Source organism: Callithrix jacchus, chromosome 22 (genome assembly GCF_049354715.1).
Source record: "Callithrix jacchus isolate 240 chromosome 22, calJac240_pri, whole genome shotgun sequence".
Lineage (NCBI taxonomy): Eukaryota > Metazoa > Chordata > Mammalia > Primates > Cebidae > Callithrix > Callithrix jacchus.
Window position 1 is genome coordinate 18,913,225 of NC_133523.1, and position 26,210 is coordinate 18,939,434.

Consider the following 26,210-nt stretch of genomic DNA (forward strand, 5'->3'; position numbering starts at 1 on the left):
GTCCATTGGAAAGAGGAGAGGTTCCTGGGTTGATTGGGGCCATAGCTGTCCCAGAGCTGCTCTGAGCAAAGGCTTGCAAACTAGAATTTCAGCCAGAGCTAGCAAGCAGGAAACTCCCTGTTGGGGTGCAGGCTGGCAGAGGCTGGCAAGCTGGGAACCATAAAAACAAAACAAAACAAAACAAAAAAACATTATCCAATCAGGGACGTTGGGCTGGAAACCGTCCAATCAGGCACGTAGCTGCAGCGAAGAGGACGGCTTCCGGGTTTGGTGCGTCCTTTGTCTCTTGCTGCAGCCAGAGACCCAGCCACTGTGACCTGCAGGTATTGGGGAGATCCACAACTAAGACGCCGATACTCCATGAAACCCTAGAAATGATGAGAGTGCCTGGTCCGACATCCCGAGAGGGAAGAGGGACAGGTTAGAAGTGGAGGAAACGGTGGGAAGTGGCTGTGGTGGGACGCAGGCGTCCTTGCCGTAGGCTCCACTATCTGCTCCCGGAGTTCTCCTTGCCCAGCTCGGCCTCAGGCCCCCGTAGTCCTGTCTCTTCCCTGGGCAGTGACCGAGCCCTGGCTTGAAGCTGTCTCTGGGCAGCTGTGCGTCCTCAACTGCGAGTCTCAGATTGTGCAGAGACCATGGGAGGGTCGTCAGGGGAGAATCCTGACTCGGGGTGCGGGTCCATGAGTGGGAAGAGCTTTGGTCCCTGGGGTTCACAGTTTCTCTTTTTTCCTATTAACAATTTATCTGCCCAGGTTAGGTGGCTCACGCCTCTAATCCCAGCATTTTGGGAGGCCGAGGTGGGCGGATTACTTGAGGTCAGGAGTTGTTAGGTCAACTAAGTTTTTCTTCAGGGACTCAACTTCTGGTTGTAAGTTGTAAAAGTTGTAAATCAACAACTTTTTGATTACCCTACCCCTTCTTACTCCTTCTTCTCTCAGAAAATCACTTGTTTATCCTATTTGGAAAAACTTTGGATCTAAGCCAACCAGGACAAGTTTAGGTTGTGCGATCTGAAGGACAGAAACAGGAACTTTGTTAGGGTTAAAAACCCCTTCCTGGGCCGGGCGCTATGGTTGTAACCTGTAATCCCAGCATTTTGGGAGGCCAAGGCGGTGGAATCTCAAGGTAAGGAGATGGAGATCATCATGGCCAACATGGTGAAACCCCGTCTCTCCTAAAAATACACGCACACACACACACACAGATTAGTTGGCTGTGGTGTTGCGTGGCTGTAATCCCAGTTACTTGGGATCTCTTGAACCCAGGAGGCAGAGGTTGCAGTGAGCGGAGATAGGGCCACTGCATTCCAGCCTTGCAAAAGAAAGAGACTCTCAAAAAAAAAAAAAAACCAAAAAAAAACAAATAAAACCCAACAACAAAAATCCCTTCCTGGGCAGGGCTGGTGGCTGACACCTGTAATCTCAGCACTTTGGGAGGCTGTCTCAGGAAGATCATGAGGTCAGGAATTCTAGGACAGCCTGGCCAGCATAATGAAACACCATTTCCACTAAAAATACAACCTCTGCCTTTCGAGTTCAAGCGATTCCGCTACCTCAGCCTCCGGAGTAGCTGGAATTACAGTCATGCACCATTACACCCAGATAATTTTGTGGTTTTAGTAGAGACTGGTTTCTCCATGTTGGTCAGGCTGGTCTGGAACTCCTGACCTCAGACCCTGAATCAGGGTCTTTGTTAACTCTGGGTAGTGTCAGAATTCAAATGTTAGACAATAAATTGATGTTGGAGAATTGTTTGATGTTCAGCCAATACTACAGATTTGGTGCCAGAAAAAGATGTCATGACCTAGAATAAAACTCTGAGTGTCTAGGAATGGGAGGCTCTGCTCTCCTGTACACAGGCTGTCACACTGCCCATTGTCCTGTGATTCCAGGTCTTCTCTCAGGGTGACAGAGGTCTGAAAACTTAGAGGAAAGGAGCTCTGATGACAGACCCTCTTTTCTTGCAGCTGCCACCACAGGATTCCCACCCACTCACAAACACACACAGTAGACATTGACGTGTCCACACTCCTCCCAAGACTAGGCACCACCCTCAGGAACTTCACCACGGCATTTTTGATCCTAGTGTTTCTTGCTGAAAACCCAGAAGTGTCTACAAGTCTCCTGGCATATCCCCTCCCCCAGGCACTGAATCTGCAGCAGCAACCTGTGTTGTCCACCAAGCTAGGGTTCTGGACCTCCTGCTCCTAATCCTGTTTATAATCTCATCTGCCTGCGTGCGCACAGAAATAAATCAGAGTACAGCCCCACCTGGGCCACTATCTGTGGGAAAAATCAATCCTTTCACCTGCACTGCACTCTCTCCCACCCAGGGATTTTTTTTTTTTTTTTTTTTTTTTTGCTACTAGCTTTTATTATTATTGGTTTGGGGTACACATGTGGGTTTGTTTTACAGCTAAACTTATGTCATGGGTGTTTTGTGTGCCAATTATTTTGACACTGAGGTTCTATGCATAGCCCCAAACAGGTCTGTGTTCTGATCCTCTTATTCCTCCCACTCTCCACCCTCAACTAGGCTTCAGTGTCTGTTGCTCTCCTTTTCATGTTCATGTGTTTTTATTATGTAGCTCTTATAATTAATAACATGCATTTAGTTTTCTGTTTTCGGCATTAGTTTTGTTTTGTTTTGAGATGGAGTTGCACTCATTTTGCCAAGGCTGGAGTGCAGTGGTGCAGTCTTGGCTTACTGCAGCCTCTGCCTCCAGGGTTCAAGCGATTCTCCTGCCTTGGCCTCTTGAGGAGCTGAAACTCCTGGCTAATTTTGTATTTTTAGTAGAGACGGGAATTCTCTATATTGGTTAGGCTGGTTTCAAACTGTCAACCTCAGGGGATCTGCCCACCTCAGCCACCTAAAGTGCTGGGATTACAGGCATAAGCCACAGCATCCAGCAGGCCACACTTCATTTTTACAATTCTTCAACTAATTTAATTCCCACCAATAGATTATAAGCATTCTTTTTCTCTGCAAACTTGCCAGCATCTGTTACTTTTTAACTTTTAAAAAAACAGCCATTCTGAGTGGTGTGAGGTGGTATTTCATTGTGTTTTTTTTTTTTTTAATTTCTCCACTGATCAGCGATGATCGTTTTTTTTCATATGCTTGTTTGCCGCATCTATGTCTTCTGTTGAAAAGCATCTATTTATTTTTTTTTTGCCTTACATCAAATTAGAAATTCTGCCCATGGCCACTTGGTAAAAGCATGTGTGTGTGTGTTTCTCAGGGACCATTGGAATTTAGAGACGTGGCCGTAGAATTCTCCCTGGAGGAGTGGCATTGCCTGGACGCTGCACAGCGGAATCTGTATAGGGATGTGATGTTGGAGAACTACGGAAACCTGGTCTTCCTGGGTGAGGATAACTTGAATACGCAATTCATAATACACCCTAAATGTTTTCATTCTCTTTTTTTGTAGAATTTTTTTTGAGACGGAGTTTTGCTCTTGTTACCCAGGCTGGAGTGCAATGGCGCGATCTCAGCTCACCGCAACCTCCGCCTCCTGGGTTCAGGCAATTCTCCTGCCTCAGCCTCCTGAGTAGTTGTCATTACAGGCATGCGCCACCATGCCCAGCTAATTTTTTTGTATTTTTAGTAGAGACAGGGTTTCACCATGTTGACCAGGATGGTCTCGATCTCTTGACCTCGAGATCCACCCGCCTCGGCCTCCCAAAGTGCTGGGATTACAGGCTTGAGCCACCGCGCCTGGCTTTTGTAGAATGTTTTTTAGTAATTAATTCTTTGCATAAAAGAGTTTCAGAAGCCCTTTTTCTAGAAAATCTTCAGAATTTGTTCACTTAGAAAAGAATTTCTTTAAGATGTGTCATGTTAATTCAAACTTTCCAAATTCTTGAGTATTCTTCACTCTAAATTAGTGGTAATTCCAGCAAGTTAATGGCATAAAATACTGTTGCCCCCCACCTGAAAATCTAATTGCCACCACCAATTTTTGATTCAGTAGTACCAGGTAGTAAAATTGAAAAACCCACAAGCAGGACTGGGCACAGTGGTTCACGTCTGTAATCCCAGCACTTTGGGAGGCTGAGGCAGGCAGATCGCCTGACATCGGGAGTGAGACCAGGCTGACCAACATGATGAAACTTTCTCTAACTACCAAAAATACAAAATTAGTTACACATGGTGGTGCACGCCTGTAATCCCAGGTACTCTGGAAGCCGAGGCAGGAGAATTGCTTGAACATGGGAGGCAGAGGTTGTGGTGAGCTGAGATTGTGCCATTGCAATCCAGCCTGCTTAACAACAGTGAAACTTCGTCTCAAAAAAAAAGAAAAACAAAAGACAACTACAAGTTCAAAGTATTTTCTAAATATTTAGAAATTTCTGTTATTAATTAGTATTAGTATTTTGGTATTAATTTACTAGAATATTTTATCACATCCTCTCCGAGCACATTACTAGCTTGTAAGTGGAGAATATGAGCCATTTTCATGTTATTTATTTTTGATAAAACAGGTATTGTGGTTTCTAAGCCAGACCTCATCACCTGTCTGCAGCAAGGAAAAAAACCTTTGACTGTGAAGAGACATGAGATGATTGCCACACCCCCAGGTAGGTACCACTGAACATAAATACAACAGAGAACATCAATAAGAGGTCCAAGGTTCAAAGAGAAAGCCAGCCCTTGAAAGGTGATGTGGGAAGCTGTGTGCCAAAGAAAACACTTCTGGGCAGCTGATTTTTTTTTTTTTTTTTTTTTTTGCTTTCGCAAAGGGACATTTTCTGTCTAGGCTTTTAAATTCTCTAAAGATTCTACTTTGCTTTTGGTGAGCTTCCTTCAAGGTTACAGTGAGAACGAAAGTCCTCTTCATGGTGTGTAAGAGACTGCACAATCTGGCTGCTTTTTTATTGTTTTGGGGACACATAAATGTCTGCGTGATTTTTAGAAACTAAAACTATTTTTAAAGTCCTTGTTTTGCATCAAGTTTGAAATATGTGAGAGTAGTAGTTTCTGGAGCATTTTTTTGTTCTTTGTTCTGCACAGTCTATTCTGTTTTTATTACTACACACTCTTAAAAAATAGTTTGAAATTATAAGTATGGCCAGGCGTGGTGGCTCACGCCTATAAACCCAGCACTTTGGGAGGCCGAGGCAGGTGGATCACGAGGTGAAGAGATCGAGACCATCCTGGTCAACAAGGTGAAACCCCGTCTCTACTAAAAATACAAAATTAGCTGGGCATGGTGGTGCGTACCTGTAGTCCCAGCTGCTTGGGAGGCTGAGGCAGGAGAATTGCTTGAATCCAGAAGGCAAAGGTTGCAGTGAGCCGAGATCGTACCATTGCACTCCAGTCTGGGTAAAAACAGCAAAACTCCGTCTCAAAAAAAGAAATTATGAGTATTATGTCCTTCTGCTTTGTACTTTTTCCTCAAGATTGCTTTGGCTATCAAAAGTTTATTTTAGTTTTATGTAAATTTTACAATTATGTTTTTCACTTCTATGAAAAAATACCACTGCAATTTTCATATAAAGTTTTTTGAATATATTGATCAGTTTGAATAATATGGCAATTTAATATGTATTCTTTCAGAGTCCAGAGTGCTAATCATTACACCATAGAACCCACAATAATATGTATTCTTTCAATCCATCGATGTAAACTATTTTAAAATTGAGTTGGATCTTCTCTAACTTTTTCATTGATTATTGTAAAAGTTTTCCACCTCCTTGGTTAATTTTTTTCTCATAAATGTATTATTTAGTGCTATAGTAAATAAGGTTTTTTCTTTTTTTTTGTTTGTTTTTTTCTTTCTTCCTTTATTTTATCAGATAGTTTAAGTGTGTGAAACCATACATATACTTCTATGTTCATTTTCTACATTGCTGATTTACTGTTTGTATTTGTTAGTTTAAACAAGTTTTAAAATACTGGTTTTTTTTAATATAAGACTGTATGATCTAAAAACAGCAACTTTTAACTTACTTTTTGTCAATTTCAATAGACCTTTTTATTTCTTTTACTAATTCTTCTGCCACACATTTCCAGTGCTCCATTAGAATATAAGCATTGACCCTGGGCACAATATAGTTTGTATTGGTGTCTGAATTTGATGGAGAAAACACCTTTTCCACTTTTCATAAACTGATTTTAGAAGGTAAAGATCTTCTTTGGTTGGGCCCTTAGGGTGCTGAGATGCCCTCTGACTTTGCAGTGGAGAGGGGCTGTAGCTTGGTCACAAGGCTGCTGGGTCTGACTAGGGTCCACCTTTAGTTGGCTTGTTACAGGGGCTTGCGTAGTTGTAATTTCCATTTTGTTTTTGGACAGACTGCATATCCTTCAGGAGTTGGCTCTGTTGGGCAGACACTAGGGCATGTTTTGACAGTTGGATTTGCATATGATGGGCCTTGTATCAGGATGTGGATGAGTATGGCTTTCACTGAGTACCAGATAGTATTTCCTCAGGTAACTGGGTTTCTATAGAGGCAGAACTAACTATAAGCTATGGCTCAGGTAACTGAAACTGAGTCATTGAACTGCTTCAGTGACCACAGCAAAGGCCAAGGTCTGTAGGCCTGCCCTCATTGCTCTAAATGGGTGTCTTTTTCCAGGTGTCTGGAATGGCAGGACCTCTCCCAGACTGTGGCTGGGAGGAGTTTGGGATGGTTACAGAGTAAGTTCAGATTCTCATTGGGACCAAGTTGAGTGAACCCTATCCTGGTCTGTAGCCAAGAACAGGGGTCCTGTAGTTTTCCATCTGAATGAGGGCCTGCCTTCTCAATAGAACACTTCTCAATATTAAGCTTTAACAGTGTTTCACAACTCCCTCTCTGGATCTCAAATGTCTCTTAGGCACTTACTTTGGAAATGGCGTCTTTCTGCATAAACCAGGCTGGTCTGAAATCCAGGCACGAAGCAGTTCTCCAACCTTAATGTGCCATGTAACTGTCATTACAGTTTTGCGCCATAATGCCTGTTTCTGGCATGAAGGCATGTTTTATAAGGGATGGCTGACATTTTGTTTTTGCTGTAACGGATATGAAAATAGGGCACTTTTAATTTTTTTTTTTTTATCCGACATTACTCTCCTTGTACATTTTTGCTTTGTATTTTCTATTTCAATTGTTTTTTTTTTTTTTTGGATGGAGTTTCATTCTTGTTGCCAAGGCTGGAGTGTAGTGGTGCATTCTCGCTTACTGCAACCTCTACGTTTGGAGTAGTTAGGACTACAGGCACACACCATTCTCCTGCCTCAGCCTCCCAAGTAGCTAGGACTACAGGCACACATCACCACGCCCAGCTAACTTTAGTATTTTTTTTTTTTTGAGACGGAGTTTCGCTCTTCTTACCCAGGCTGGAGTGCAATGGCGCGATCTCGGCTCACCGCAACCTCTACCTCCTGGGTTCAGGCAATTCTCTTGCCTCAGCCTCCTTAGTAGCTGGGATTACAGGCATGCGCCATCATGCCCAGCTAATTTTTTATATTTTTAGGAGAGACGAGGTTTCACCATGTTGACCAGGATGGTCTCGATCTCCTGACCTCGTGATTCACCTGCCTCGGCCTCCCAAAGTGCTGGGATTATAGGCGTGAGCCACTGTGCCCGGCCTGTATTTTTAAGAGAAATGAGGTTTCACTATATTGGCCAGGCTGATCTCGAACTCCTGACCTCTTGATTAGCTAGCCTCAACCCCCCAAAGTGTTGTGATTACAGGCGTAAGCCACTGCACCTGGCTTTCTATTTTATATTTGTCTGTAATTTTAGATTCAGGTTTTTAGAACAGTATGCTAGAATTTGCATGGCATGCCTGAAGTAAATGAGATAATTAGTAGGCACTCCATATTAACTAAAATGGTTTCTTAGATTTTTAAGTTTGCTTCAGGCAAAAACAATATAGGTTTTCATCTGCTTTCTTCAGCCTATACCTAAATAATAACATAGTTTATTTCCTAGTACTTTTTTTTCTTTTTTTTTAAATTTTTTTTTTTTAATATGGAACACTTCACGAATTTGCGTGTCATCCTCTCGCAGGGACCGTGCTAATCTTCTCTATATTGTTCCAATTTTAGTATGTGTGCTGCCGAAGCCAGCACCCTAATACTTTTTTTTAACATATCAGAGGGTATAAGGCTACTTGCTTCTAAAGTTGAATTACAGCAGTTTCACTTTGTGTAAGAACAGCATGTATGTAAAACATAAAATGTAACTCTAGTTTTTTAAAAAATGCTTACTTATTGAAAGTTTCTCATTAGAATCTCATATTTATAATTATATTGCATACAGTGCATGCCAATGATTCAGAATACCTGTATTTGATGAGTTCACATTAACAGTTAAATATTGCAGTTACCTACACAATTTTTTTTTTTTTTTTGAGACAAAGTTTCGCTCTTGTTACCCAGGCTGGAGTACAATGGCACGATCTTGGCTCACTGCAACCTCCGCCTCCTGGGTTCAGGCAATTCTCCTGCCTCAGCCTCCTGAGTAGCTGGGATTACAGGCACACGCCACCATGCCCAGCTAATTTTTTGTATTTTTAGTAGAGACGGGGTTTCACCTTGTTGACCAGGATGGTCTCAATCTCTTGACCTTGTGATCCACCTGCCTCGGCCTCCCAAAGTGCTGGGATCACAGGCTTGAGCCACCGCGCCTGGCCTTGTTGTTGCTGTTTTAAGATAAGATCTTACAGTCACCCAGGCTGGAGTGCTCTGGCATAATTTGGGCTCACTTTCCTCAGCCTCCTGGACTCAATGACTGTTTTACCTCAATTTTTTGAGTAGCTAGGACTACAGACATGCATTACCAAATCTGCCAAGTTGTTTACTTGTTTGTAGTGTTACGATCTCACCATGTATCCCAGGCTAGTCCGCATTTTTAAATTTAATAAAACTTTATATTTGTCCTAACCGAATACATTAGGTGTAAATAAGACTGTTGTGTATTATCTTGGTTTTGACTGGAGAGTTTTGTATGTGTCTGTGAAGCCTAATTGGTGTAATATGGTTTGGATGTCCATGTTCTCCAAAACTCATGCTGCAATATATATCCTTAGTGCTGGATGTGGGACCTGGTGGGACAGTAACATGTCCCACATCCAGCACTAAGGATATATTTGAAATTTCAAAGCAAATTTCTCATGAATGGCTTGGTACAGCCTCTTGGTAACCAAAAAGTTTACTTATTTATTTTTAGTGTTTTTTAAATTTTTTTCACCTTGGTGCATGTGGGCTGAGGCTGAAAAGGGTGTCAGCCAGAAAGTCTTTAGTTTCATCTCCTTTTTGAAATAAAATACTTTTGATTTAATACTGGTTAGAAATAGTTTTTTAAATATGAAAATGTGGGAAGTTCTCAGGTTTTTTTTTTTTTTTTTTTTTTTTTTGTGTGTGTGTTTTGAGATGAAGTTTCACTCTTGTTGCCCAAGTTGGAGTGCAATGACATGATCTCAGCTCACTGCAACCTCCGCCTCCCAGGTTCAAGCAATCCTTTTACCTCAGCCTCCCAAGTCACTGGGATTACAGGCATGCGCCACCACCCCCAGCTAATTTTTGTATTAATAGTAGAGATGGGGTTTCCTTTCCCCTTTTCTTCTTTACCTCCCTTTCTCTCACCTTCCACCTTTTCACATAGTGTTGCTCTGTAATCCGGGCTGGAGTGCAGTGGTGTGGATTTGGCTCACTGCAACCTCTGCCTCCTGGGTTCCGGTTCAAGCAATTCTCCTGCCTCAGCCTTCCAAGTAGCTGAGACAATAGGCACGTGGCACCACACCCAGATCGTTTTTGTATTTTTAGTAGAAACAAGGTTTTACCATGTTGGCCAGGCTGGTCTTGAATGCCTAACCTCATCATTCGCTCACCTTGGCCTCCCAAAATGCTGCAATTACAGGCAAAAGCTACTGTGGCCAGCCCAGATATTTTCTTAGTGATACCTTGGGGGATTACATAAAACCTTGAAAAGATCCAATAATACGTTTGAATGCGGTAAATTTAACTTGATTTTCATACAATTCTTCATCATTACATCTGCCTTCAACTTTGTTATGGATTTTGCTAATTATATTTTATGTTGTATATTCATTAACAGATGTTTATAAGTACTCTTTTAAATCTTAGAAATTAATTAAAAATCTTCTCTACACTATTGTAAAATCTTATAATAAGTAAGAAATTTCATTTTTTGTGTATGTGCATATCTTTTCCAGAAAGTTATGTATTTCCATATGATTTTGTGTTGTTTTCTTGCAGTATAATATTTTTGGTGAAGGAAACTCCTTTCAGCATCTTGGATATATAGGGCCTATGCAGTGCCAATATACTTGCTCAGGATTTGTTTTATTTTTTTAAGGATTTTTTATTATTTGGTAGTACAATTTTGATGATGATATTATTCCTACCTGAGAGCTTTCTTTAAAAAATTTTAACTAATGGAGCCGGGCGTGGTGGCTCAAGCCTGTAATCCCAGCACTTTGGGAGGCCGAGGTGGGTGGATCACAAAGTCAAGAGATCCAGACCATCCTGGTCAACATGGTAAAACCCTGTCTCTACTAAAAATACAAAAAATTAGCTGGGCATGGTGGCACGTGCCTGTAATCCCAGGAGGCGGAGGTTGCGGTGAGCCGAGATTGCGCCATTACACTCCAGCCTGGGTAACAAGAGCGAAACTCTGTCTCAAAAAAAAAAAAAAAAAATTTTTAACTAACAATATGACGTAGTTTCCTTCTGACCTACAAATTATTTTTGATAAATTCACTGGTTATCTCATGAGACTGTGCTTATAAATGAAACATCATTTTTATCTTGCAGCTCCCAAAATTCTCTTATGTGTAATTTTTGAAATTTTGCTAATATGTGTGTTTGTTATGAATATAGTTGTGTGTATCCTAGTTTGTTCAGCTTTTTCATTTTTTTTTCTTTTTCTGAGACAGAGCAATTCCTGTCACCAGAGTGGTGTACAGTAGCTGCAATCTCAGCTCACTGCAACCTCCGCCTCCTGAGTTTATGCAATTCCCTTGCCTCAGCCTCTGGAGTAGCGTGGATTACAGCATCTGCCACCACACCCAGCTAATTTTTTTTTTAGAACTTCGTTTCATTCTTGTCCAGGCGAAAGTGCAGTGGTGCGATCTTGGCTCGCTGCAACCTTGCTTCCCAGGTTCAAGCGATTCTCCTACTCAGCCTCCCACGTAGCTGGGACTACAGGCCCATGTCCCCATACCTGGCCAATTTTTTGTATTTTTAGTAGAGATGGGGTTTCACTGTGGTAGCCAGGATGGTCTTGGTCACCTTACTTTGTGATCTGCCGGCCTCAGACTCCCAAACGGTTGGGATTACAAATGCGAGCCACTGTGCCTGGAAAATATTTTGAATTTTTAGTAGAGACTAGGTTTCACTATGTAGGCCAGGATGGTCTTGGTCTCTTAACCTAGTGATCTACCCACCTCACCTCCCAAAAAGCTGGGATTACAAGTATGAGCCACTGTGCCTGGCCCATTTTTTCTTTGAAGAAACTTTTCTTTTTTCAAAGAAAAAAAGTTTTCTTTGAAGAAACTTTTTTATATCCACAGTTTCTGTTTTTTGCTATTTTAATATGTCTTGTTGTTATTCCCATTTTTTGATATTTGGTAATTCTTTGTGTTTTTATTTCACTTACTCAATATTATTCAATTTTATTTATTTATTTTTCGGAATTGGAGACTTTTTCTGTCCTCCAGGCTGGAGTTCAGTGGCATAATCTCGGCTTACCACAACCTCTGCCTCCCAGGTTCAAACGATTCTCCTGCATCGGTCTCCTGAGTAGCTGAGATTACAGGCGTTAGCCACCATGCCTGCTAAATTTTGTATTTTTACTAGAGACGGGGTTTCTCCATATTGGTTAGGCTGGTCTTTAACTCCTGACCTCAGTTGATCCGCCTGCCTCAGCCTCCTACAGTGCTGGGATTACATACATGAACCACTGCACTTGGCTTCAGGTGGGTCTCAAACTCCTGACCCCATGTGATTTTCTCACTTTGGCCTCCCAATGTGTTTAAATTCCAGGAATAAGCTACCAAGCCTGACCTGTTAAATATTTTTGGAATTTTATAAATGCTAGATCCAGCATGGTGGCTCATGCCTGTATTCCCAGCACTTTTGGAGGAGGAGGCGGGTGGATCACGCAATTGGGAGTTCAAGACTGGCCTGGCCAAGATGGTGAAACCCCATCTCTACTAAAAATTACCAAAAAGTTCAAAAAAATTAGCCAGTTGTGATGGTATGCACTTGTAATCCCAGGTACTGGGGAGACTGAGGCAGGAGCATCTCTTGGGCAGGTGGAGGTTACAGGGAATTGAGATCACCACTGCACTCCAGCCTGTGCAACAGAGTGACACCGGTTCTTTAAAAAAAAATTAGTTTGTATACATTTTGTAGTTGCTTTTGAAATTTTTCTAATTTTTTTGATGGAGCCATGTTGCTCTAATATTTTGTATACATTGTAATCTTTGATTGACATTAACAAAACTACTTCTTGGCCTGGCGCAGTGGATCACGAGGTCAAGAGATTGAGAACATCCTGGTCAACATGGTGAAACCCTGTCTCTCCTAAAAATACAAAAAATTAGCTGGGCATGGTGGCGTGTGCCTGTAATCCCAGCTACTCAGGAAGCTGAGGCAGGAGAATTGCCTGAACACAGGAGGTGGAGGTTGCGGTGAGCCGAGATCGCGCCATTGCACTCCAGCCTGGGTAACAGGAGCGAAACTGTCTTAAAAAGAAAAGAAAAGAAAAGAAAAGAAAAAACTACTTATTACAGTCTTTATAATGTAGCATTGTTTTGGTGTAGTTGGAAAACAATTGTCCTGGCTAGACATTCTGAGAATTTATCAAAGATGTTTTTAGGATGTGTCTTAGCCCAAATTTTGTGTTTAGTGTTTAGCTAAATTGGCTTACTCATATTTCTTCTTATTAATAATCAGTCATCACTTGCTACACCCATTTCCTGTGAGGGGTACTGCATTTTCTCTGTTTCTGTATCATTTATCTTTAGACTCAGCATACTCAGACTGTTACTCAAACATTTATCATCATGGGAGACATCAACTAGTGTCTACAAAGGTCCCTAAAAGTGAGAAATAAAGATGTATATGTGAATACATTTCTTGTTTTTTCAAAAAGAAACCAGTAGGTGGCAATTTACATTTTTGTGCGTGTGACACAGTCTCACTCTGTTACCTAGGCTGGAGTGCAGTGACATGATCTTGGCTCACTACAATCTCTGCCTCCATAGTTCAAGCAATCCTCCTGCCTCAGTCTCCCAAGTAACTAGGATTATAGGTATCTGTTACTACATCTGACTAATTTTTGTATTTTTAGTAGAGCTGGGATTTCACCTGGTTGGTCAGGCTCGTCTCAAATTCCTGACCTAAGGTAATCCTCCTGCCTTGTTCATCCGATGTGTTAAGATTACAGGCATGACACATCATGCCTGTCTGGCAGTTTACATTTTTTTTTTAAGGCAGTTTCACTTTGTCACACATGGTGGAGTGCAGTAGCACCATCTCAGCTCACTGTAATCTCTGCCTCCCGGTGTCAAGCAATTCTCTGCCTCAGGCTTCTAAGTAGCTGGGATTACAGGTATCTGCAACCACACCTAGTAAATTTTTTGTATTGTTAGTAGAGACGGGTTTTTCATCATCTTGGTCATGTTGGTCTTCAACTTCTGACCTTATGATTCATTCCTGTCACCCTCCCAAAGTGCTGGGATTACAGGCATGAGCCACCGGGCCTGGCTGGGAATTTACTTTTTTTTTTTTTGAGACGGAATTTCACTGTTGTTACCCAGACTGGAGTGCAATGGCACGATCTCGGCTCACCACAACCTCCACCTTCTGGGTTCAAGCAATTCTCCTGCCTCAGCCTCCCGAGTAGCTGGGACTACAGGTACGCACCACCATGCCCGGCTAATTATTGTATTTTTAGTAGAGACGGGGTTTCACCATGTTGACCAGGATGGTCTTGATCTCTTGACCTCATGATCCACCCGCCTCGGCCTCCCAAAGTGCTGGGATTATAGGCATGAGCCACAGCTCCTGGCCTGGGAATTTACTTTTAAAGGCAAAATGTTATTCTGAAGAGGACAAGGACCTGTGTCCGTTATAAGAAACAGACTTTTATTTTTCTTCTATGTGGCTCTTTGTATTGTGCTCATCTGGGGCCCTTAACACACTTAACACACTTACACATTTTTTATAAATGGATTTTGGGGTTGGTATCTTTTTGTTACATTTATATGTCCAAGAAGAAATTACACTTAATGGTATTTGCTATATCATCTCGCTTCCGTAGTTTGTATAATTTTATAAATACTAACTAAAAATGTTAGATTTTAAAAGTGTACTTATCTGAGTCTAGCAATTGAAGTAATGTGTTTTTATTGTTTGTTTCAGTTAGATATTCTCATTTTGCCCAAGACCTTTGGCCAGAGCAGAGCATAAAAGATTCTTACCAAAAAAAGGTACTGAAAAGATATGAAAAATGTGGACATCACAATTTACAGTTAAATAACAGCTGTGAATGTGTGGATGAGTGTCATGTGGACAAAGCAGGTTATAATGAACTTAACCAAATTTGACAAGTACCCAGAGAAAAATATTTCAATGTGATAAATATGTGAAAGTCTTTTATAAGTTTTCAAATTCCAACAGACATAAGATAAAACATATTGGAAGAAAAATTTTCAAACATATAGAATGTGGCAAAGCTATTAACCAGTCTTTTACCATTACTAAACGTAAGAAAATTTATACCAGAGATATACCCTACAAATGTAAAGAATGTGGCAAAACCTTAAGCTGCTCCTCACACCTTACCATACATAAGATACTTCATACTGGAGAGAAACCCTACAAATGTGAAGACTGTGGGAAAAGCTTTAAGCACTCCTCTTACCTTACTACACATAAGAGAATTCATACTGGAGAGAAACCCTACAAATGTGAAGAATGTGGCAAAGCCTTTAAGAAGTCATTTAACCTTACTACACATAAAAGAATTCATACTGGAGAGAAACCCTATAGATGTGAAGAATGTGGCAAAGCCTTTAAGAAGTCATTTAACCTTACTACACATAAAAGAATTCATACTGGAGAGAAACCCTATAGATGTGAGGAATGTGGCAAAGCTTTTAAGTGGTCTGAAATCCTAAGTATACATAAGAGAATTCATGCTGGAGAGAAACCATACAAATGTGAAGAATGTGGAAAAGGCTTTATAAAGTCATTTTACCTTACTAAACATAAGAAAATTCATACTGGAGAGAAACCCTATAAATGTGAAGAATGTGGCAAAGACTTTCTACACTCCTCAAACATTTTTGCACATAGGAGAATTCATACTGGGGAAAAACCCTTCAAATGTGAAGAATGTGGCAAAAACTTTACACACTACTCAACCCTTTTTACACATAAGAGAATTCATACCGGAGAGAAACCCTACAAATGTGAAGAATGTGGAAAAGCCTTTGAGAAGTCCTCTTACCTTACTAAACATAAGAAAATTCATACTGGAGAGAACCCCTACAGATGTGAAGAATGTGGAAAAGCTTTCAAGCAGGCCTCACACCTTACTAGACATAAGAAAATACATATTAGAGAGAAATGCGACAAATGTGAAGAATGTGGAAAAGCCTTTGAGAAGTCCTCTTACCTTACTAAACATAAGAAAATTCATACTGGAGAGAACCCCTACAGATGTGAAGAATGTGGAAAAGCTTTCAAGCAGGCCTCACACCTTACTAGACATAAGAAAATACATATTAGAGAGAAATGCGACAAATGTGAAGAATGTGGAAAAGCCTTTGAGAAGTCCTCTCACCTTACTAAACATAAGAAAATTAATACTGGAGAGAACCCCTACAGATGTGAAGAATTTGGCAAACCCTTTACATATTCCTCACCCCTTTCTACTCATAAGATAATTCATACTGGAGAGAAACCCTACAAATGTGAAGAATGTGGCAAAGCCTTTACTGCATCCTCAACTCTAACTCAACATAAGAGAACTCATACTGGAGAGAAACCCTACCAATGCAAAGAATGTGGCAAAGACTTTACATACTCCTCAAACCTTGCTGCACATAAGAGAATTCATATTGAAGAGAAACCCTACAAATGTGAGGAATGTGGCAAAGCCTTTAAGAGATCCTCTCACCTTACTACACATAAGAAAATTCATAGTGGAGAGAAACCCTACAGATGTGAAGAATGTGGAAGAGATTTCCAGCAGGCCTCACACCTCACTACACATAAAAAAACTCATACTCAAGGGAAACCCTACAGATGTTAAGAATGTGGCAACGCTTTTCCCTAATCTACAACCCTTACTACAAATAAGATAATTCATACTGGAGATAAAACCTACAAATGAGGGCCGGGCGCAGTGGCTCACGCCTATAATCCCAGCAGTTTGGGAGGCTGAGGCGGGTGGATCACGAGGACAAGAGATCGAGACCATCCAGGTAAACAAGGTGAAACCTCGTCTCTACTAAAAATACAAAAATTAGCTGGGCATGGTGGTGCGCGCCTGTAGTCCCAGCTACTCGAGAGGCTGAGGCAGGAGAATTGCTTGAACCCAGAAGGCAGTGAGCCGAGATTGTGCCATTGCACTCCAGTCTGGGTAACAATAGCGAAACTCCGTCTCTAAAAAAAACCCTACAAATGTGGAGAATGTGGCAAAATCTTTAAAAAGTCCTCTTTTCCTACTAGATATAGGAAAATTCATACTAGAGTGAAACCCTAAAGATGTAAAGAATGTGGAAAAAACTTTCCCTCATTCTCATGCCTCAGTGGACATAAGATAATTCATACCAGAGAGAAACCCTATGAATGTAATGAATGTAGGAAAGCCTTTAACCAGCCCTCAACTTTTACTAAATATGAGAATTTATGTGAAACATAAGCCCTACAAATATAAAGAATGTGACAGAGTTTTCAAGGAAGATCTCAACCCTTATAATTTATACTGGATAGGCCAGGCGCAGTGGCTCATGCCTATAATCCCAGCACGTTGGGAGGCCGAGGCGAGTGGATCACAAGGTCAAGAGATTGAGACCATCCTGGTCAACAAGGTGAAACCCCGTCTCTACTAAAAAAAGAAAAATTAGCTGGGTATGGTGGTGCGCACCTGTAGTCCCAGCTACTCGGGAGGCCTAGACAGGAGAAGTGCCTGAACCCAGGAGGTGGAGGTTGCAGTGAGCCAAGATCGTGCCATTGCACTCCAATCTGGGTAACAACAGCAAAACTCCATCTCAAAAATAATAGTAACAATATACTGGACAGAAACTTTAACAACAGCAAAACTTCGTCTCTAAAATAATAATAATAATAATAATTTATCATGGACAGAAACCCCACAAGTGTGAAGAATTTGGCAAATTCTATAAGAAGTTCAAAAGTTTACCGGGCATGGTGGCTCACGCCTATAATCCCAGCACTTTGGGAGGCTGACGCGGGTGGATCACGAGGTCAAGAGATCCAGACCATCCTGGTCAACATAGTGAAACCCCGTCTCTACTAAAAATACAAAAAATTAGCTGGGCATGGTGGCACGTGCATGTAATCCCAGCTACTCAGGAAGCTGAGGCAGGAGAATTGCCTGAGCCCAGGAGGCGGAGGTTGTGGTGAGCCAGGATCATGCCATTGCACTTTAGCCTGGGTAACAAGAGTGAAACTCTGTCTCAAAAAAAAAAAAGAAGTTCAAAAGTTTTACTCTCATCACCCAGGCTGAAGTGCAATTGCAAAATTTTAGCTCACTGCAAACTCTGCCTTCTGAATTCAAGCAATTCCCTTGCCTCAGCTTCTCGAGTACCTGGGATTACAGGTGTCCACAACCACACCCTATTAACTTGTGTATATTTAGTAAAGACAGTCTTTTGCCATATTTGTCAGGCTGGTCTTGAACTTCTGACCTCAGGTGATTCACCCAACTCTGCCTCCTAAAGTGCTGGGATTACAGGCATGAGCCACTACATCCAGTCATCTGAGTTCTTTTGTTAACTGAGTTCTTATTTTTTACTCAGCATTTTTTGATCACCGCAAATGGCCATCTTGAGGTGAGGTCAGCCAGAGAGAGTACCCATTAATAGTTTTTACTCTGGGTACTGGAATCTGAGCTTTCAGCATTTGTAAAACCACTGTTTTAACCATGTTAATAATCCACAAGCACATTCACTTGAAACCTCTGTTATTAAATCTGTACCGAATAAATCTGAGGAGGAACAAGAAGTAGTTGTCACGTAGCTGCGATCACTCTCTCTCTTTGTCAGCAGCTCACAATCCCCTATCCTGGCTCTTAACACTCTATTCTCTTGAGTGTAATTATTGATTTGCCACTGAGTAGGATCTTCAGTACAGACCCCAGCCCATTGGTGACCTCGATGTGACCAACGTTACAATGGTGATTATTCATGCTGAAGAGGGACTCTACAAAACTGAATTATGGGATAGTGCTTTTACCAGCACCTCTAACTTTTCTGTACATAAAAATATATATACTAGTGTGAAACCCTAGAAACGTATAAAATATGACAAAGTCTTTATAGGGTTGCCACACTTGATTGTAGGTAAGATAATTCATACTGGCAGAACTACAAGTGTGAGGAATGTGGAGAAACTTTTAATCAATGCTTGCAGCTTATTTCACAGGAAAGCTATTATGCTTGAGAAAAATGTTATAAATATAAAGAATATGGAAACCCCTTAATGCCTACTCATACATTACACAACATAAAAAGGATCATATTTAATAAAAGCATAAAAGTGCAATTACTGTCAAAAAATCTTTCAGAAAATATAAGCCTTCAAAGTTAAAAGTATTCTCAAAAACAATTATAAATATAAAGGGTGTTGTGGTACCTTTACTTGTGTTACAGATCTTACTGCACACATTTTGTACCAGAGGATTGCCTACAGAAGTTGCTGAAGCTTTGTTCAAATTCAGGGAGTTTATTTTACAGAAGACTCCTGCAAATGTAATGAATTGGGAAACAGTTTTTTTTTTTTTTTTTTTTTTTTTTTTTTTCAAAAACTATAGCTTAGAAAACACCAGAGAGTCTATACTAAAATGTAGTTTTACAGATGCAGTAAATATTAAAAAAAATTTAATTCAAAATTAATTGTATATAAATATCAGAATTTACAGTAGATAAGGCACTAAATTTCAGAGATTACACTAAATCGGAGTGTTGACTATAAAAACTAATCTATGGCTGGGCACAGATGGCTGGGATACAGGTGGCTCACACCTATAATTCCAGCACTTTGGGAGGCAAGGCAGCTGGATTGCCTGAGGTCAGGAGTTCAAGACCAACCTGGGTAACATGATGGAACCTGACTCTAGTAAATATAAAAAGTAGCCAGGCATGGTGGCTCACGTCTGGAGGCTGAGTCAGCAGAATCCGTTGAAACAGAGGTAGAGGTTGCAGAGACCCAAGATCATGGCACTGCACTCCAGCCTAGGCTTTGGATGCTCCCCAGAACCTGCCTGTTAAAGCCCAGGCAACTTTATCTACAGAAATAACACTCTTGAGTACAACAATAAAAGCCCTCTTCAAACAAACAAAAAAATACATTATTTTAACATTTATTTTAATAAAATTTTATTCAACATTGAATAATTGGATACATTTTTATCCACCTGTGTGTGTGAATGTATAAAATGGTACAGAAGGAAAAAATAAGCCAGAAAAAAATGTTAATATTTGTAATGAATAAAACTGTAAAGTTGTTATGTGCAGATATCTTTGTTTACGTAGATAACAACAGTAGCAGAAAGTATTTTAAAAGTTTATTCTGGTGCATAAGCAACATTCTAACATAATACCCTGGATTCCCAGTCTGTTGCACACCTGCTGTGTAATCCTTTCCTCTCGAGTGTAAGAAGATGTGTGACTGTGCTGGGAATCACTCACGAAATTATATTACTCATGTGTTCACTTTGTGTTTCTCAAAATGGAGATTATTCTAATTGTGCTAAACTTAATAAGAGGTGATTTTAAGAGAAAGAGGCACATAGAAAAACACCCCTGCTGGCCCAAAAGTAAGTGTAAACGTGGGCCATGTTGTAAGCTGCTTATGGTGGCCACATGGCAGGAAACTTGTTTGTATGTCATTCCTGCCTTCTGCATGTCCCTTCCAGTCGGGAGAATAAGAGAATCCTATGGCAAACAGGAAAAAAGGGAATCTCATTCATGGAAGAAACAATCACCTCTCATCTGGGACAGCTGAATAGCAACGGGACCACATTAATGGGAGGAAAAGGGTAACCTGGGTAAAAGTGCTCACTGGCATTTTGGAACATTTAGTAACCTGTAGTGAATGATCAGCCTCTTGGATACTGATACTCTACAAAGAGGACTGAACTCAATCAACCAGCATGTCTGTACCATTTAGGTAACTCAGTTTTACACTATTCGTTAAGGAAATACCATAAAGACCAGTGGATAATATTCTAGAATTAAACTGTTTTGTTTTGTTTTGTTTGAGATGCAGTCTTGTTTTGTCACCTAGCAGGAGTGCAGTAGTGCAATCTCAGCTCACTGCAACCTTTATCTCCTGGGTTGAAGTGATTCTCCTACTTCAGCCTCCTGAGTAGGTTAAATTACAGCCACGTTCCACTGTGTGGGTAATTTTCTTTTTGGATTCTTAGTAGAGGCAAGGTTTCACCATGTGAGCCAGGATGGTCTCGATCTCCTGACCTCATGATCTGCCCAATTTGGCCTCCCAAAATGCTGGGATTATAGGTGTGAGCCACTGTGCCCAGCCGAATTGAACTTGCTTCACAAAGCATACCAAATTGTTAGTTTTCACATTTAAAAAACTTTAAAAACAATGAATTTATACGTAATTAATTTCTAATGACAGAGTTCTAAACTGTAATACAAGCTAAGAATGTAAATACTTTAATAAGGATATTTTTTGAATGCATGATTAGTTAGGTAGATGATTTCTTTTAGATTAACATGATGAAATAACAATTAGAGAAAACATTTGAAATGGGATAAAACGAATCAAATCCACATCTTTTGAAAGCCTTGGCATGATTGCCATGGCTTTGGGAATGGCTAGATGACTAATAAGAACCAAAGACAAGATTTTGGGTTTCCCCAATTATTGCTTTTGAACTTTTATTTATTTATTTTTGTTTCCTTTTTTTGAGACAGAGTCTCATTCTGTTGCCCAGGCTGGAGTGTAGTGTCACAATCTTGGCTCACTGCAACCTCCACCTCCCAGGATTAAGTATCTGCCTCACCCTCCAGAGTAGCTGGGATTACAGAGGGACCCACCACCATGCCCAACTAAGTTTTGTATTTTAAGTAGAGACTGCAGTTCACCATCTTGGCCAGGTTTGCCTTGAACTCCTGACCTTGTGATCCACCTGCCTTGGCTTCCCAAATGCTGGGATTACAGGCATGAACCACCATGCCCAGCCTGTTTTTTGACCTTTTGAAGTCTAAAATCCTGGCTAAAGAATTCAAAGGGAGCATTTTACAGGTGGCTTCCCAGGGTTTCCAAGGCAATAAAGGAAGAATTTTGATAGGCAGAAAAATGCATATTATATACACACATTGCTCCTCTCTGATTTGCCTTAATGCTGAAAAATTGAAGATTTTAAATGTAGTCTCAATTTAGAATAATCAAAAGAATTGCTTTTCAATAAAAGGCAATGTATAAAAGTAATGGGTAACAGATACCATTAGCTGCTAAAAATTGTCACTCACGCCTGTAATCCCAGCACTTTGGGTGGACGAGGCAGGTGGATCCCAAGGTCAAGAGATCGAGACCATCCTGTTCAACATGATGAAACCCCGTCTCTACTATAAATACAAAATATTAGCTGGGCATGGTGGCGCGTGCCTGTCATCCCAGCTACTCAGGAGGCTGAGGCAGAAGAATTGCCTGAACCCAGGAGGCGAAGGTTGCGGTGAGCCGAGATCGCGCCATTACACTCCAGCCTGGGTAACAAGAGCGAAACTCCGTCTCAAAAAAAAAAAAAAAAGTTGTGTGACTAAATTCAGTAAGTATCCAGACATGCAAACAATAGATCAATTAAATTAGGACCCTAACAGGTGCATGTGGAGAGCATTCCTGTGCAGAGTGCTGCACCTCCACCCAGCATTTTCTTCCACCTCTACAGAGATGCAGATTTCCCCTGAGTGACTCAGGGTGCATACTGGGAACTGAGAATGCTGTGTTGAGTGATTACTGAGTACATGGTTAATACGCTTCTTCCATAGGATAATGAAATGTTATCAATCTCACTCTGCCCCAGAAAAGCTGCTCAATTTGGGTTCATGGAAAATTTCCATATTCCAGATTACTCAGACACTTAAATGTCAATGAAACCCCATAAAATGTATTTGAATAAGACAAAATCTTCCTAGCCAAGAATTTTATATTACTGGTAAATTTAGAAAAAAATACAAGATCAGCACTTTCAGCCAAATAATAGTGTTTGACATGTGAGTAGCCCCCAAACAAGTGAAACCAATCTCTACTAAAAATACAAAATATTGACTGAGCACTGTGGCTCACGCCAGTAGTCCCAGCACTGTGGAAGGTTGAGGTGGGCAGATAGTGATGTCAGGAGTTTGAGACCAGACTGGCCAACATGGCAAAACCCCATCTCTACTAAAATACAAAAATTAACTGTGTGTGGTGGTGCATGCCTGGAATCACAGCTACTTGGGAGGCTGAGGGAGGATAGTGGCTTAAACCTGGGAGGCAGAGGTTGCAGTGAGATGAGGCAATGCCATTCACTCCAGCTTAGGTGCCAGAGTGAGACTCAATCTCAAATAATAATAAGTAAATAAATTTGCCATGCATGGTGGCAGGCATGTGTAATCCCAGCTACTTGGGAAACTGAGGCAAGAGAATTGCTTGAACATGAAAGGCCAGTGAGCCAAGATCGCACAACTGCACTTCATCCTTGGCAATAAAGTGAAACTCAGTCTTAATATATATACAACCTTTAAAGTTATTTTATAGAATATTAAAAAACTGTAAATTTGCATAAATCTGTTAATGGGTGCATCGTATAAAATATAACATCAATAACAAACTGGGAAATATAGAGTCATAGTTTTTGTATTCAATTGAGGTTGTTACAAGATTAAAATATATTGTTTTAATTTTGAGATGTGTGTAATCTCCAGTTTTCAAAATGATTACAAAGGTAGTAATTATAAAACTATGCAAGAGAAAATAAAACATGCCACTACAAAATTAAATAAACATTAAGAAAGTAAAACAGAAAAGAAAAATTGCTACTAGAAACACAGAAACCAATAATAATATAACAGGTAATACAACTCTGAAAGTAGAGAAGTTCCTCTTTAGAGTTTTCTGTCCTTTGCCAGGTACAATGGCTAACGCCTGTAACCCCAGCACTTTGGGAGGCCGAGGTCGGTGGATCAACTGAGGTCAGGAGTATGAGACCATCCTGACCAACATGGAGAAACCCCATATCTACTAAAACTACAAAATTAGCTGGGTGTGGTGGTACTTTGCTGTAATCCCAGCTACTCGGGAGGATAAAGCAGGAGAATCACTTGAACCCAGGAGGCAGAGGTTGTGGTGAGCCAAGATCCTGCCATTGCAGTCTAGCCTGGACAACAAGAGTGAAATTCTGTCTCAAACAAGAACTAACCAAGTAAAGTTCCCCTTCTTGTCAAAGAATAAATTTGCTAATAACTTTCTGTTGAGCCCTAACCTATGTAGCTATTAGATATGCTTATAGGCATGTAGTATATTCTATGTCCTTGTACTTAACCAAGATATCTGTGCTGGATGTGCTCACAGGCATGTACCAGCTCATGGCCTATTTCCCTTATGTGTTTAAAAAAGTTTTGAGGCCTGGCGCAGTGGCTCAAGCCCGTAATCCCAGCACTTTGGGAGGCCGAGGCGGGTGGATCACGAGGTCAAGAGATCCAGACCATCCTGGTCAACATGGTGAAACCCGTCTCTACTAAAAATACAAAAAAATTAGCTGGGCATGGTGGCACGTGCCTGTAATCCCAGCTACTTGGGAGGCTGAGGCAGGAGAATTGTCTGAACCCAGGAGGCGGAGGTTGTGGTGAGCCGAGATCGTGCCATTGCACTCCAGCCTGGGTAACAAAAGTGGAACTCCGTCTCAAGAAAATAAATAAATAAAAATAAAAAAGTTTTGAGTTGTTAGCCAATTGGGTTTTAGTTTAGGTTATGAAGTCTGGCTCAGCCAATGGAAATCAGACACAGCAGTAAGGACAACTCCAAATGCATAAGAAATAAGTATGTCTCCTTTTCCTGTGTTCCTTGTACTCTCATGGCAAAATGGCTCATGAGAGTACCCTTCCTGCAGTCCAGGAAGTAAAATTTGCTTCTGAGAGATTCTTTGTCTCAGTGCTAATTTTTCCTCTGTGGCACCAAGCATCCATTTCCGACAACCTTCATTTCTTTTAGCAGTCATTTTAAATATAAATTAACTAAACAACTTAATAAAATGAAATGTAATCTTAGGACTTTGGAAGGCCAAGGTAGGCTGATCACTTGATCTCAGAAGTTGAAGACCAGCGTAGGAAACATGGCAAAACTCTGTCTCTACAAAAAATACAAAAAAGGTAGCTGGGTGTGATGCAACATACTTGTAACACAGCTACTTGAGAGGCTGAAATAAGAGGATCATCTGGGTTGCAGGTTCGGGTAGCAGGGAACCACGCAAATCAGACTGGTTGACAGAGTGAAACCCTGACTCAAAAACAAATGAGGCCGGGTGCATTGGCTCACACCTGTAATACCAGAACTTTGGGAGGCTGAGGCAAGCAGATCACCTGAGGTCAGAAGTTTAAGACCAGCCTGGCCATCACGGTGAAACTAAAAATACAAAAAATTACCCAGGTGTGGTGGTGGACGCTTGTAATCCCAGCTACTCAAGAGGCTGAGGCAGGAGAATCGCTTGGTCATGGGAGGTGGAGGTTGTAGTGAGTTGAGATCATGCCATTCCACTCCAACCTGGGCAAAAAGAGAAAATCTTTGTCTCAAAATAAATAAATATGAAAATAAATCTTATTACTTAAAAAATATAGAATGTCTGAGTGGTTTTTAAAAAGGCATACAGTACGCTGCCTACAAGACTCATTTTAGCATTGAGCAAATAGGCTGAAAGTAATGGAAGGAAAAAAATACATATTCCTTCAAAATAGTAATCACAATAGAGTAAGGTAGTCATAATTATATTAGAGGTTATATGCTTTAAGTCAAGTACTACTATGAGATAAACATTGATGTTCTATTACGATAAATTGAGTTGATTTACCAGGAATCTATAACTATAGTATTGATCTATTTATATGTATATGTATATAATATCAGGGCTCCAAAATGTATAAAGCAAATATTGGCAAAGTGAAGCGAGACATACACAGCAACATAGTAATTGTAGACGTTAAGACCCCATTTGCAGTAATAGAAACTTCAGATAAAAAAAAGAAAGAAAACTTAGACAACATTATATTAAATATTTTTCATATAGAAGAATACTTGAGAGTACACAATTTATTTTTATTTTATTTTATTTATTTATTTTGAGATGGAGTCTTGCTCTGTTACCCAGGCTGCAGTACACTGGCACAATCTCGGCTCACTGCAACCTCTGCCTCCTGGATTCAAGCAATTTTTCTGCCCCAGCCTCCTGAGTAGCTAGGATTACAGGTGCCCGCCGCCATGCCCAGCTATTTTTTTTTTTTTTTGAGACAGAGTTTTGTTCTTGTTACCCATGCTGGAGTGCAGTGGTGTGATCTCGGCTGACCACAACCTCTGCCTCTTGGGTTCAAGCAATTCTCCTGCCTCAGCCTCCCGAGTAGCTGGGACTACAGCTACCATGCCCAGCTAATTTTTGTATTTTTAGTAGAGACGGGGTTTCACCATGTTGACCAGGATGGTCTCGATCTCTTGACCTCGTGATCCACCTGCCTCGGCCTCCCAAAGTGCTGGGATTATAGGCATGAGCCACCACGCCCAGCCTTTTTTTTGTATTTTTATTTATTTATTTATTTATTTTTATTTTTGAGACAGAGTTTCGCTCTTGTTACCCAGGCCAGAGTGCAATGGCGCGATCTCGGCTCACTACAACCTCTGCCTCTTGGGTTCAAGCAATTCTCCTGCCTCAGCCTCCTGAGTAGCTGGGATTACAGGCACGCACCACCATGCCCAACTAAATTTTTTTGTATTTTTAGTAGAGATG

General features: G+C 40.8%; 1 protein-coding gene and 1 non-coding gene across 2 annotated transcripts in view; one reads left to right on the forward strand and one right to left on the reverse strand.

Annotated features, from left to right (window-relative positions):
• Window positions 1-17,093, forward strand: part of LOC100405710 (uncharacterized) — a 47,495-nt gene extending 30,402 nt beyond the window's left edge. The window contains 4 exon segments of the mRNA XM_078361991.1: window positions 3,242-3,368; window positions 4,488-4,583; window positions 14,384-14,560; window positions 14,563-17,093. Coding sequence (XP_078218117.1) covers window positions 3,335-3,368; window positions 4,488-4,583; window positions 14,384-14,560; window positions 14,563-16,280 — 2,025 coding nt within the window. The 5' untranslated portion in view covers window positions 3,242-3,334 and the 3' untranslated portion in view covers window positions 16,281-17,093.
• On the reverse strand, window positions 7,956-8,062 carry LOC118150333 (U6 spliceosomal RNA). Its single transcript, XR_004738446.3, has one exon. It is a non-coding gene; the product is annotated as a U6 spliceosomal RNA (small nuclear RNA).
• Window positions 17,094-26,210: the final 9,117 nt, after the last annotated feature.